This window comes from Hypomesus nipponensis, chromosome 3 (genome assembly GCF_054491055.1).
Source record: "Hypomesus nipponensis isolate SF chromosome 3, ASM5449105v1, whole genome shotgun sequence".
Taxonomy (NCBI): Eukaryota; Metazoa; Chordata; class Actinopteri; order Osmeriformes; family Osmeridae; genus Hypomesus; species Hypomesus nipponensis.
In genome coordinates, this window is record NC_140363.1 from 5685909 (window position 1) to 5699727 (window position 13819).

The 13819-nt window shown below is 49.5% G+C and overlaps 1 protein-coding gene across 2 annotated transcripts; it reads right to left on the minus strand.

The window, feature by feature from the left end:
• Positions 1–115: 115 nt before the first annotated feature.
• loxl3b (lysyl oxidase-like 3b) lies at positions 116–13779 on the minus strand. Of its 2 annotated transcripts, XM_084673378.1 has the most exons (15): positions 13516–13779; positions 10756–11081; positions 10275–10438; positions 9204–9421; positions 4673–4877; positions 4284–4464; positions 3805–3959; positions 3176–3346; positions 2634–2789; positions 2106–2265; positions 1531–1774; positions 1057–1172; positions 552–688; positions 350–461; positions 116–235 (listed from the first exon to the last, which is right to left on the minus strand). In XM_084673378.1, exons 2-15 carry the CDS (start codon positions 11072–11074, stop codon positions 162–164), a joined length of 2412 nt encoding a protein of 803 aa, XP_084529504.1. In that variant the 5' UTR covers positions 11075–11081; positions 13516–13779; the 3' UTR covers positions 116–161. The 2 variants fall into 2 exon arrangements, with proteins under 2 accessions (XP_084529504.1, XP_084529513.1); XM_084673387.1 differs by lacking the exon at positions 2634–2789 and having other exon boundaries at positions 13516–13777.
• Positions 13780–13819: the final 40 nt, after the last annotated feature.

Consider the following 13819-nt stretch of genomic DNA (forward strand, 5'->3'; position numbering starts at 1 on the left):
ACATAAGATCCGGGTAGGTATCTAGGCAAACAGGGGGACCTTTGACTTAAGGGCTGGTGGGACCTATATACCTAGCTACTGTGTACAACATGACCACCCCCCCTCCCCTCCCCTCTTCCCCCCTTCAGCTGGTCTGGCAAGATGACCTGTCACCACGACGATTAGGAGATCTGGTTGTTCAGTTGTCCGGGGTACTTCTCAAAACTCCTCTCAGCCTCCTCGCTGAACGCATCACCTGGGGGCAGAGAAGCAGAGTGGCGTTCAGAGGCAACGGATGAGCCGAACATGGGGGTGCTTCTCGCTAGATACAAAAAATCCTAAAATGTATTTACAGAACTCTGAGGCTCACCAATGTGGCAGTTATGAAGCCAGATGCGATGACCGTCATACTTGCAGTTGCACTTCATGGCGTTGTTGGTGAAGTCACTCTCTGCCACTTCGAAATTTGGATTTATAACAATCTGAAAGAATTAGGAATACACATTATGGGCGCAATAGGTCATCAATAAATAAGGGAAATGAAACAAGTTGTAAACAAGCCATCTGTCCACCTGCAGGATGTAATTCCCTGGCTTGATGTCTGTGATGTCGATCCACTGGCAGTCGATGTCGTGGCGATACAGATCCCAGCACCCCACCGTGATGCCCTGCTCGCCGAAGTTGGCACACTCGTACCTCTTGGAGATACCTGGAGGACCACGGGACAGCTTGTGTTAGCGCTCAGGGCTCCCTGCTGTCGTGTTCCTACACGCACGTGCTTATCCACAGAAGAAGCCTTCCCCAGAGTTAACACGCTCCTCAGTAGACGTAGCTGAATCATAGAGCGTTGACTGTACATGAAGAGGTTACAGGTTCAAATCCCTATCTGTGTGTGTGTCGCTTTGGACAAAATGATGACTGAACACATTATTATAAACTCCCACTCCTCATTCATGTTGTATAAACTCCCACCCTCCTCATCTTACATCAACTCCCACTCTCCTCACGTGACATGAACTCCACTCTCCTAAGGTTATATTTAACCTCGCTCAGCAGTCCAGGGCCACCCAGGCTCACCTTCAAAGCACTCCGTGTCCTCCAGACAGAAGCTGGCCTTGTGGCCCTCGGCCACCTTGCTCCCGTTGGCCGACAGCAGGTCATAGTGGGTGAAGATGTCCATGCTGTGGTAGTGGCTGAGAAGGACAGAGCAAAGACAACTCATGAGCCCATTTGATTCCTTAACATTGATATTACAGGTCTGTCGGCCCCATCCATGTGAATGTCTAGTTCAGGGGTGGCCAACCCTGGTCCTCGAGAGTCTCGGTCCTGCATGTTCTAGATGTTTCCCTGCTCCAGCACACCTGATTCAAATGAACCGTCATTCTCAGGCTTGGATAACGACCATTCATTTGAATCAGGTGTGCTGGAGCAGGGAAACATCTAGAACATGCATGACTGAGGCTCTCGAGGACCAGGGTTGGCCACCCCTGGTCTCGTCGAACCGTGCTGAGACAGCACAGCTCAGCACGGAGATGAAGGAGCTTCCTGTACCCGTGGCAGGCGTGCCACACCCAGGAGTGGCGCCCGGCCTTGGGTCTGAAGTCGGCCCGGCCGATGTTGTGTATCTGGGAGGAGAAGCGGAGCAGCCTGCGGTGGCCGTAGGGCCAGTTGGCCTTGGAGGCAGACTTGGAGAGGCAGTCCTCCTCGGCGGCGCAGTAGAGCATGTGCAGCGGACGGTCCTCGATGTAGACGCTGGACTGCACCAGGGGCGCGTTCAGGACCAGGTCGGACGCCGCTGGACGCACGAGGCGGTGGACAAAGGGACCAGTTAGCACATGAGATGTATGCATTTCCTGTTGCAGTTGAGATATGATCATTGTCGCACAGTGCCTGGTAGCTGAGATGTGGTTACTTAGCGGTGGTAAATACAGACCATTGCTCGACTCCAATCACCAAAACAACGTTAGAACTATGAACTCCAGATTTCATATTTTTCTGCTGTGTTTTCTGTGTACACCACTTGTGTAGTGCTTAGGACAAATGCAGTGAATAACAAAATGTTATCTAGATAATGATGTGGCGAGGGTGAGGTTGCGTGTGGAGATGCCGCAAGGATGCCAACTCACTCTCCGAGCAGATGACCCCAGCTGAGAACTTGGCCGCAGCCTTCTGGCAGGTGACAGACTTGTGGTGCTGGCAGTGATCCAGCGACATCTCACTTCCTGTGCACCTCACACCACTCATTATCATCTCTGTTACGTTACTGCTGTCCCAGTACCATGTTTCCTTTGGGGGGGCGGGGAGGGGGAACAACATGCACACACACACAGACACACACAGAATCCATCAGGAGATTAGCAAGACTCAAGGCTCTCTCAGGAGTAAATGTGTGTGCTAAAAATGTGTGTTTGCTGTAAGTCATTCATAGTCAAACGTATTCTTGCGTCTGGGGAAAAACAGGTACAGTTTATAATACACCTGCTTAAGTCTTCAGTAGGACTGACAAATCCTGGGGAAACAGCTTGGTCCGTGATATTATACAAGGAGATAACTGAGAAATATGACTAATGTGAATGAAGACCACACTTGACAGGTGCTTCTCGGTCCCCAGACTGTGCTGACCTGGTGTGGCCTCTCTCCTCAGTCCTACTCACAGTGATGGCATGCATGGAGTATCCCAGCCCTAGCTGTCGACACACCACCATGGCCTCCTTGGTGGTCCAGCGCTCGCTGCACACTGTGCCCCAACGTGACCCAACCAGAACCTCCACACGGCCCTCATAGTAGGTCCGGCCGCCCACTATCCGGACCTGCACACAGGCCCTGAGGGGAGTCAGTCAGAGGGCACTTCCTGTCCCACCTCTGACACTTCCTGTCTGAGCTCCCTCGGTAAACAGTTGCAGTTTGCTAATGCAGCCTTAGCTGTGGGATTAGCCGCAGAGCTAGGTCCCCCTCACATGGTTTATTATTATTTTTGTTGGTTTGTTGTTAACCAATGTGAGGTTGCCACCTTGCAGGTTGGGATTGGCCTATCCACCAAGCAAAGGCATTTAGATTAGAGGTTCATGGAATGCGTAGTCCATGATTAGCATTGTAGCAGGTGAATTAACTTACTTTTGGTCTATGGTTAGCATGTTAGCAGGTTAGCCTCATTGCAGGCCATGATTAGCAGGTTAGCTGGGCTAAGTTAACCTACTTGCAGACCGTGGTTAGCGTAGCCTAGCCCCAGCTGCCTGCAGACCACCATGGCCTCCTTGGTGCTCCAGGCCTCCCCACAGATCAGACCCCAGCTCTGAGTCCCGTTGGCGTCTGTGGCCAGCACCTCCACGCGGCCCTCGTAGGGCGTCCGGCCCCCCGTGAGGCGGATCTGTGTGGAGCAGATGTGTTAGCGAGCGCGGAGCAGAGAAGAGGGGGTTCTGTGTGGGCTGGACGGACGCAGGGAGGTCCACCTGACGCTGTGAGTGGGGAGGGTCTAAAGCTCTTTGTTTATTTGTGATGCTGATTTACTGTTTATGAGATGACGATGTTCATTTCTCTTTTCATCTCTCATCACAGTATAATCTCCACGAACAAAGTCATAAGCGGCACTTACACTTGGTCATTCATTTGAAAACAGTTAAGAAATAACTGATATGTTATAGTGTTATATCAGTTAGTGACTAGAGATCTATACAAATACAGGTTAAAATAACATAAAAAATAATCAAAACAAACACAGAATTTATCTCTTTTAAAGAAAACTCAAATCAGACTTTTCCTGGTCAAAAAGGTCATAGACATTTGTGAGGTGTTTCAGGTATGTGTGGTAAGCAGGTCCACTCTGACCGAGTTCTCGACACCCATGTAGGGTGTGTTGCATATGATGGCGGCGTCCTCCACGTGCTGGCAGTCCTCAGAGGTGATGTTCTTGTAGGGGCAGTTCCAGATGGACTTCTCCTGGCCCAGACACTTCACCTCATTCATGTGGATGGGGCCCATGCCTACAGCACAAACACAACCTCAACCTCAGTATGGACGCAAGCTTAGTGCAAACAACCTCAACACAACCTCATTCATGTGGATGGGGTCCCTGCCTACAGCACAAACACAAAGTCAACCTCAGTATATACATGACCTCATTCTTGTGAATGGGACCCATGCCTACAGCACGACCTTAACTTCAAGTCCGGTACTTTCCGAAACGAACTAAAAAAAAACACGTTTCCTGCTGAAGGAGGAATATATGCATGGATTCCTCCTCCTGACCATGCCTTAGCAGTACTGTATAGATCCTACAAAGTGTCCCTGCGGGGGAGGCTGCAGACCTTGGCCCATGCGGGCTCCAGTGAGGGCTTCCTTGGCGCTGCCGAAGCCCAGCTCCCTGCACACCACGCTGGCCGACTGCAGGTTCCAGCGGTCGTCACACACTGTTCCCCACTGGCTGTTCCTCAGAACCTCCACGCGTCCCTCCCCCAGCTTGGCCCCCCCCTTCAGCCTCACCGTGCTCTGGGGAGGGGGAGGGGGTGGTGGAGTGAACAGGAGGAGCAGCGCGGAGGAGAGAAGGGAAGGGCAAAGGAGCGTAGGGGTGAGGGAGGGGATGGAGAGGAGGAAAGAGGAATACAAGAGAAGGGGAGAGGACACAGTTATTTGACGACCCTGTCAGGACCGGACAAACACAAACACGGGGGCCCGCGCACACACGCGGGCTCCTCACCGACGTCTTGGGCTTCTTCTTCATGCCGCTGGGCGTGTACTGGGGGCCGGGCACGCAGCTGACCACGGCCGGCATCCCGCCCCGGCAGGAGGACGTGGCGTTGGCCTGGTTGAACTCCAGCGGGCAGGCGGCCAGGTGCACCTCCGTGCCCACGCAGCCCACAGAGTGGAGGAGGAAGACACTCCTCTGACGCTCCGCATGCAGCCTGGGGGGGAGGGGGAGGGGGAGGGGGAAGGGGGTGAGGGGAACAATGCAACAGGGGTCAAGGGTGGGAGGGGAACACAGGGTTAAGAGAGGAAGGGTGAGACAGGTTAAGAAGGGGGAGGAGGGGATAAGACAGGTTTAAGAGTTATGAATGTGTCTTGGGGCTTGGTTTCCAGTAGCAGCAGCAGCTGTAAAACAACAATCCTAGTCAAATATGACAGACATTTTTGGAGAGTGACAGGTTAACGTTCATAAATAATATTAGAACAGAATCAAAGTAACTTTGTGGTGTTTTGCTGTATCAGGTCAATACATCTTCGAAGAGAACAGACTGTACCAGATGTTATATATCCCTCTGGCAGGAGGCCTGGACTTACACAACGCTTATCTCATCAGTCCTCAACAAGAATGTCTCCGAGAGACGTTGCAGTCTAGCCAGGTGTTCATCCAAAACGCCTCAAACTGCTGCCTGTTTTGAACTGGTGACTGCATTAAGCGAGGGAGGTATGAAATAAAAGCAACTGTATTCATTTAGCAGACGCTCCCATCCACAGACACATACAGAGGGGGGATTTTGAACCTGGGACCTCTAGATCTGCAGTCAAACACTCAACCACTGAACTGTATCCATCCCTGTCTTCTATATTGCACTGACAACAGGTATAACCACGGCAACAACTCGCTCCGGGCTGCTGAGTGAACACTGGAGGAGTGTCAACTGAAGGGTGTTTATAATAATACTGCGTTCATTTAGCAGACGCTCTTATCCAAAGCACCCGACAGAGGGGGATTCTAACCTGAGACCTCTTGTTCTGTCCTCTACCATTGAGCTAAACTGTAAGTGTACTCAGCCTGCCCCCCCCCCCGCCCCTCCCTTCTCCAGGTGTTTGATCTCACTCTCAGAGTCCTGAACTAGACAGATTTATGGCCATTATTCCACTGCCAGTATCAGGAGTCCACAGATGCAGTCGTGCCGGCAGCCATTTGGATACATCTGATGAGTCAGGTACCTACAGGTAGTGGTTAACCCTAACCAGATTACCTTTTGTTTGGCCCAGAGTGGCTCTGCCTAGTCCTAGAATTAGCTTTAGCTTTTGGAGTCTGCCTGCAAGGTAAACATGTGTTAGAGGGGTTTACAGAGGGGATGAGAAGATGACAGTTATAGTCACACGTTAAGTTACATGAAGCACTGACATCAATCATGACGGAAAAGCACTGCAATTGAACAATGGAGTTAGTTTGACAGTGACTTACAACATTTCGCTTATGTAGTTATTGTACTGTATATGTATATGTAATATATACATGCATATATTAATCCGCTGACTCATGTAGCATGGTTTGATTAGTGCCGTGCGAATGAGTTCCAACTGAAAGATGCTATAAAAAGCATTGCCGGGCACACAGACTGCCATGCAGAAGACACAGAAGTATCTACAGATGCATGCCTTAGAGCAAAGATATACCACATACACTGGATATCTTTAGACGGTAGTGGGGCAGATAAAGCGTGTTTGGTGCCTTGTAGCGGGTGCTGCGTTAGTGGACATGGTTGGAGGGAGATGAGGGACGGAGAAGGGGGTGAGAGGAGTGAGGTGAGTAAGAGAGGGAGGATGGAGGTGAGGATGAGAGTGAGAAGGAGGAAGGTATGCAAAAGGTGAATGAGTGAGGCTAGGAGGAGATGAAGGGGTGAGGGAGGAGAGGAGGTGAGGTGCTTCATTGGGCTCCCTTTCTAAGTAGTACCGGTAAATAAGGGTCAACCCCTAGATCAGGATTAGGCAGAGTTAAGAGTGTAGACATTCTTTTACAACACACTACAGTTAGATGATACTAATGTACACACACACACACACACACACTCTACAACCCTGCAGAAGAACGGAGCTGGCAGTCAAGAAGCTCAGGAAGTTAGGATCAGCTCTACAAGTGATAAAGACACAGTCCCTGGGGGGGGGGGGGGGGGGGAAACTCAGGGGGATAGGGGGGGGGGGGACCCTGGTGTTCCCGGGGGATAGAGAGGGTATGTTCAGGGGGGTGTTTGGGAGGACCACCCTGAACGTGTACCTGGCTGCAGCTGACTTTGTAACTTTGGATTTGGAGACTTTCTCTGGCGCTGCTCGCTTTCTGAGACTTCTGCAATGACGGAAACAGCAGGACTCCATCACACAGAGAGACTGGGAGTCGTGCGCACACAGGAACACTTGTATGCACTACACACACGCATACTTACACACACTAGACACACAAACACACACACGCATACTTGTATACACTACGCAGAGACACACATCCTTATAGGAACACACAAGCACACACACAGGGGCTTCTGTGGAGCAGGTAAGTGGAGCAGGGCAGCTCCATGGAATAAGCCACATTGTTGACATTCCCTGTGTGAGCGATCCCAGTGGTGGTGATAGAGCCACATCCTCACACAGCATCAGGACACTCAGTCAGGACGCATTTCTAAGTCATATTGTATACATTTAGCAGACACTTTTATCCAAAGCGACATGCAGGCCACTCTACGAAGAGAACGTACTTTTAAGGTCTCTAGAAAATCCAGTGGGTAATGATATTCATCTCCGAACATGTGTTTGGCCTGAATTCCCTAGAGTAAACCAGAAACCCAGAAGTCTTAGGACGTGTAAAACTGGAAGGAGAGCCCCAAAAGAGGTCTGATTTTACAGACACAATGGAAACCACCAGTTACAAAACTTGTTTCCTAACAGCTCTCTCCAGCCTGCCATTACAATGACACATTTTTCTATTGGATGGAATCCAAAATAAAAAGTTTTCTTTGCCTCTGCCTGTTCTCTCAAGACTAAATTGCAGCATCAATCATATCTCAAACATTTGCTTTGTCATGGTAAGCATCTGTTAGGATGTGAAAAGTCGCTGTTTCTTCCTCAATCCCAAATATCATACCTCGCTATGAACGTAGCTCAGGAACATGGCAGCCCAGGAAGCTGTTTCAGACTGGCGTGTTCAAACAGACAGGCCGGCAGACAAGTGGGCAAACAAACCCAGAACCCAGTCTGTGTGGGGAGGTCAAAGAAGGGCTCTCCTTCTATAAATGGCACTTCTCCGTAAGTATTCGGACATTCCTAGCTCTCACAAAGACAGAGCGTTCATTAAGTGAAAGGACCTCAGTGTACTCCAGAACAGCAAATCAGGGGATCGTTCGTGGACTCATCTGTCAATCTCTCCAGAACAAGAGAAGGTCTTGCAGGAGGTCGCTTCGCCCCTGGTCTGATAACAGAACAGGCAGACTGTTGACCGGATAGAGTCTACCGACCCTGCCCCGTCCCCCTGCCCCGTCCCCCTGCCCCAACCCCCTGCCCCGTCCCCCTGCCCCGTCCCCCTGCCCCGTCCCCCTGCCCCGTCCCCCTGCCCCTGAACCCTGGTGCCCCCGGCCTCCTCGTCTTCACACCCGGCTGAGAGAAAACACACGTCTCCCTCGCGCTCCTGTGAACAAGCAGCAGCACGAGGGGAGGAGAGCCATGGAGATCCGGTCTGCAGACGTCAGATCGAGGTCACACTGGGAGACACCAGAGGACGGCTACCGGTGGGCTGGGAAACACCAGCTGAGGGCTGGGAGACACCAGCGAAATTAACCTTCTTATGTTCCGTAAAAGAATCCATAACATAAGATTCCATACTCTAACTTCTCTGTCATTCTTAACTCTGTCTGGTCATTTTCACATAATTCATGTAGCTTTCTGGTTCCTGGTAAGATACAGATTTTCACTACCTCATAGTTCTCAACCTCTTGAATATTGACAGAATATCTACATGTTAAGATTTGTGTCTTAAAATGTTTTGGAAATGTTTGTCAATGAGTCAGACTCTGAAGTTGGGTAGACACTGGTACAAAAGGTTTCCATGACTGCAAGTCATTCCGTTGCATTCCTCAGGTCACCACACACACACAAACAAAAACAGAACAGAACAAAAAAACATTTCCATCCTCGATCAGCGAGAAACTTCTGCAGATGAGAGTGGGCAGACAGAGCATTTGTACACAGGGAAGCACCGCTCGCCACCATTGCGTTTATGGTCACCACTTTCCCGCCACAGAGACTGACAGACCACTAGTGGTTTGTGTTGCATTGTTATGTGTCTGTTAGCGGAGGTGAAACTGAGGACTAACCCTAACCCTCACAAACAGGACTGCAGACTCAAAACATCCCAGAGAAATGTTCCCATTCAGAGTTTCTAGCAGAGAAACTGTATTTCTCCAAAATGGCTCATCTCATGTTATGTCCAATCACATCTACGTACTGTATCTAGATGAGATGCATCTGCAGTTTGAATCCTGGCGACTCACTTGTAGAAGTTCTTGTTGACCTTCCTCTCGTGGGGGAACCCCAGCATTCCGCAGACGACGCGTGTGTTCTTGGGGGTCCAGCCCACGTCGCACACCTGCGCCCAGCCGTCCTTGTACTTCACCTCCACCACGCCCTCCGTCACCGGCAGCTTCCGCTTCGCCACGGCGACCACGGGCCGCAGCCGGACCTCCTCCACCTTGTTGTCGTCCACCTGTACCTGCAGGGCAGGATCTCTCCGTGTCAGCACAAAGGAAGTCACTCGGTCCACTGAGAGGTTCACCTCGAATACTGATGGCGTGTATTCATTTTGCGGACGACGTACGGCTCTGGGGGGGATTCGAACCTGCAGTGAAACGCTCTAACCACTGAGCTATACCCTCCCCCCCCCCCCCCACCGCCCCTCCCTGAGTTCCTATGCACGGTGATGTATCGGTCAGTCAGAAGGAAGGGGAGGACAAGGCTCTGAGGTCCCTGATACTCATGATTACCCTTACTCTGATTTCCAGGAAGAGTTCACAGTTTACAACCAATAAATCCTGACAGTGGTGTGTGGCGGCCCTGGTGGCAGACAGCTTGCTGGCCGTCCTGGGAGCAACAACTGACCCTGAGAGAGCGTTCCTTCCAGACAGCAGACTGGGAAAGAAGCTCCTCACATCCCGAGTTCCTTCTCAGTGAAGACACAGCTAACTGGCTCCATATGTGTGTGTGTGTGTTTTGTACGTGGACCTGCATCTGTGCGATAAATGCATACCATGTGTGATGAGGCCGCACAGACTCCACACACAGGGAGGTTCATACGAACAAAACAAGCATTCTTATAGCCTCAATCACCAAGCCAATGTGACAACGGGTCGACTTCACAGGACTAATAAAACCCAGACAAAGCAAGCATATTTGGAAGTTACAGTGTGTGATACACAGAGTGTGTTTGTCACACTTTATGATAGTGTGTGATATAGCATACACTGTGGTGTGATGGGTGAGAAATACTGTTGGTCAATGAATTCATCAATGAGGCTCACAGCACATTCGTACAACAATGTAGGACTGAAGCGACCAACGAGTCTTACATCGATGACGTTGGAGTCCACAAAGCCAGGGAGCCTCTCGTCCTTGCAGACCACCCCAGCATCCTCGTCGTGGGTGCAGTCACTGTTGCCCCAGCCGCGAGACTTGCACAGCTCGATACTCTTCTCTCCTCCGTTGCACTGCACGTTGTCCAGCCAGATCTTCCCTGCACAAAGAACCAGGCGGTCGGCGTCACACAGCCACAGTCCCTGTCTATGGTTCTGTGACGACTCACCAGGGGAAATGTGGTCACAAACACATCATTAATGTGCACTGTCGTAAACGTGCGATGTTATGTACCAGAGTCGCCAGCTAATATATGAGTCCTGGAATTATGAACACGTCATACATGTGTGCCAAAAGCAACAAAGGTTGCTTTGCGTTATCTTGTCCTAAGAATTTCAGTGCCCAGTCTGACCCTGTGTTGTTCTGTGCATCTGACAAGAAAAGACTTGAACTTGATAAACGTGTTGTCGGTCTCACCGAGGCCCTTGCCATACTTGGCGCTGTGCGTCCAGCCGGTGGCCGAGACGAAGCCCAGCTGGCGACAGAGGACGTTGGCGTTGGCCAGCGAGAAGTCGTCATCGCAGATGGTCCCCCACTCTCCCTTGTAGAAGACCTCCACACGTCCCTCGTTGTGTTTCCGGGGGTAACCGACCAGCCGGAACTTCAGCCTCTCCGCCTGGGGAGTGGCCGGGGGCGTGGCCGGGGACGGGGGCGTGGTCTGGCAGAGGCAGGCAGGAAGCCACACGCCTAAGAGGAAGCCGACGGTACACCGTTGCCACCGTCGTGAGATCACCATGACGACCCTTCAGAAGCAGCAAGAAGACGCTGTTTTAATTCATTCGGCATTCATTTCCATGTATTGTTATATCAAGTACTTGGATTTAAGTTGAAGTCTTAGGCAGTTCAAGTATGTTCATGTCCACATTAAACAATGGTTGAAGATTCTGTAGACGTGACTGAGAAGCCCAGCGGGAGCACAACGTCTTCCACCAGCTCAGTAGACGCACCTGCCTTCTATCAACTCATCAACCACAACAGTTTATCTACCCCGCCTCTCTGCTCTGTTCTGAGTTTAGTTTGTGTTTTCTGATTCATTGTGTTTGCTGCACCTCTACTCACGCTGTTTCCCGGTGCCTCCAGGATCACTATTCTTCGGCCCTACCTACCTACCTGCCTGCCTGTCTGTCAAGCCTGCCTGCTGACCGCACCCCGGATTGTTTCTCTGCCGACAGCCATTCTGGTCGCTCCTCTCCACATCATCGGTCACCTTGACTATTGTGATAAACCCTTTTTTCATCACCAAATTCCACTGTCTGTGCCTGTATTTAGGTCCAGCCCAGCAATTGTAACACCCAGAGCAGAGAAGCCCACAGCTGGGTCTGGGAAGGTCACCCAAGGGGCCTGACAAGCACAGCACATGGAGGGACGTCCTCTCGTGACAAGAATGAAGCGCTTCCTGATTTAAACTGTCTGCTGAATGTTTACTCGTAATGAAGGCAAGAATAACAAGAAGTGTTTAGATACAGCAGCCTGAAAATGATTACAGGCTAAACAAACCCAGATATATTAAAAGCTGCTGAAAGCTCTTTTGCCAGAGATGCTTCTCGCCAAGTATGTGACTCCGTCTGGTATTTGAACTTTGACATTCCCGACCTTCCATGTGCTGAAGACAGATATGCCCTTGTCGTGCAAACCTGTTTCAGACAGCGAACAACAATAGGAGTGAACATTTTTTATATGTTACAAATAATAAGTAAGCAGTGAAAACATACCAAAAAATATCCTTTATATACAAGGCTTTATTGCTATTATTAGCAATCCAAACTCGATAGTTTATTTGTACAGAAATCACAAGCTTAGTTTCTCGAGAATCTCCTCTGGCCCAGTACAACCAGGTACACACTGCCCAGTACAGCCAGGTCTGAGGCCAGACAACCTCCATACATGCACTGACTGGCCTGATTGAGCCGACCAACCAGGAAGCAGCAATACCTGATTAGCATGCACACGTTTTTCAGTTGTCGTATAAAATTTACTTAGTCTGGATGGTCCCTTCTCCCCTAAGTAGTGACTTGTAACCCAGTCACACAGCAACGCCAGAAATATCATTCAGCTATTCCAAAGATGTGTGTGTCATAATATGAGTTTGGCCAAAAGAGACAGATGTGGAAAAAAGCCTTTCATTGAAGACATAAGCAGTAGTAGTTTTATACTGACCCCAAAACTGAGGCCTGAGCCCAAATGAGAACTAATAAAAACCAGCTGGTGGAGGAATGAATATCTCCATCTTTCCTCATCAGTGACTGGCCCAGCGGTTCTTACTGGTGTTACCGCTGGTGTTATTACTGGTGTTGTTGATATGGAAGGCTACTTTTATATGCCATTTGATTCCAAAAGTAGCTCTATGAAGGCTTATTAAGGTAGAACCACACACACGTCAAACTACAAAACAGGGTCAGAGAAAATGGAGGTCAAGTCCTCCTTAAGAGCACATCTTGGAATGAACCAGCCTGGTCTGAGAACTTCTGCGAAAGCAATTCAGACTACGTTTACTGACTGGAATAGCAGCAGGATATTTCCTTCATTACGGCATATAATCTCGCTCTCAGTAGGCTACTGCTCCAAACCCCCCTCAGACCTAAGACGGTTGCACGGTACGGTGTTGACCGAATCTGGAGTTATTTCCGTGAATGCGCGGTTCTGGTGCTTTAATAACTGCGCTCCAGACAAGTACAACAGTTATTAGCTGCAGGTTGACACTAAGCACATTCTTCATTTTTAATACCGAGGTTTGATAGGCAGATTGCGATACATACATTTACCAATTGCTTGAATTGCCGCATAGGCTGGTAGCCTGTCGTTTTAATGGACACAGAAAATGTCCTTATTCACTACAGTCAAGGTAGGCTATTTAAATATACAGTACTGTAAGTGCACTAATATGATTTGATGAACAGTTAGATGTAAACATTGGGTAGGCTCTGGCTGACTAAAAAGTTGAACTTCATGATTAAGTTTCTTATTATCGGAAGTAGCCCAGACAAAGCTTGTTCAGAGATCGGCCCTACTAATAAAACAGACATTAACATTTTTTAATTGAAACTTTAAATTAAGTCCTTCAGTCTACAAAAACGTCACGCGTAAAAATATTTAGCGGTTACCATTCTCGAAGTTTTTTCTCAACAAACAGAATATTGAACTGTTAAACCGTTGTTACAATTAATATTGTGCACTTACCTGTTTTATGTGTCCTGTATAATTGTAACGGTATCAGCAAAAGCGGAGGATAGTTCAGATATCCAAAATATAACAGGCTACTCGTGAAACCAAGTCGTCCTACTTATTAGTCCTCCGGTAGAAAGTGTCTGTAGACAGAATACAGGGCCGCCTAATAGCCAATTATGACTATCACCCTTTTGTCTGTGAATTGCCAGCTGTACAGCCCTCGGGGAGGAGGGGGAGAGAAAAGGTTGACTCGTGGACTTATGCACGTTAAAAGGGGGAGGATTTTCCCTGGAAAGACACTGCCTCTTTCATGGAT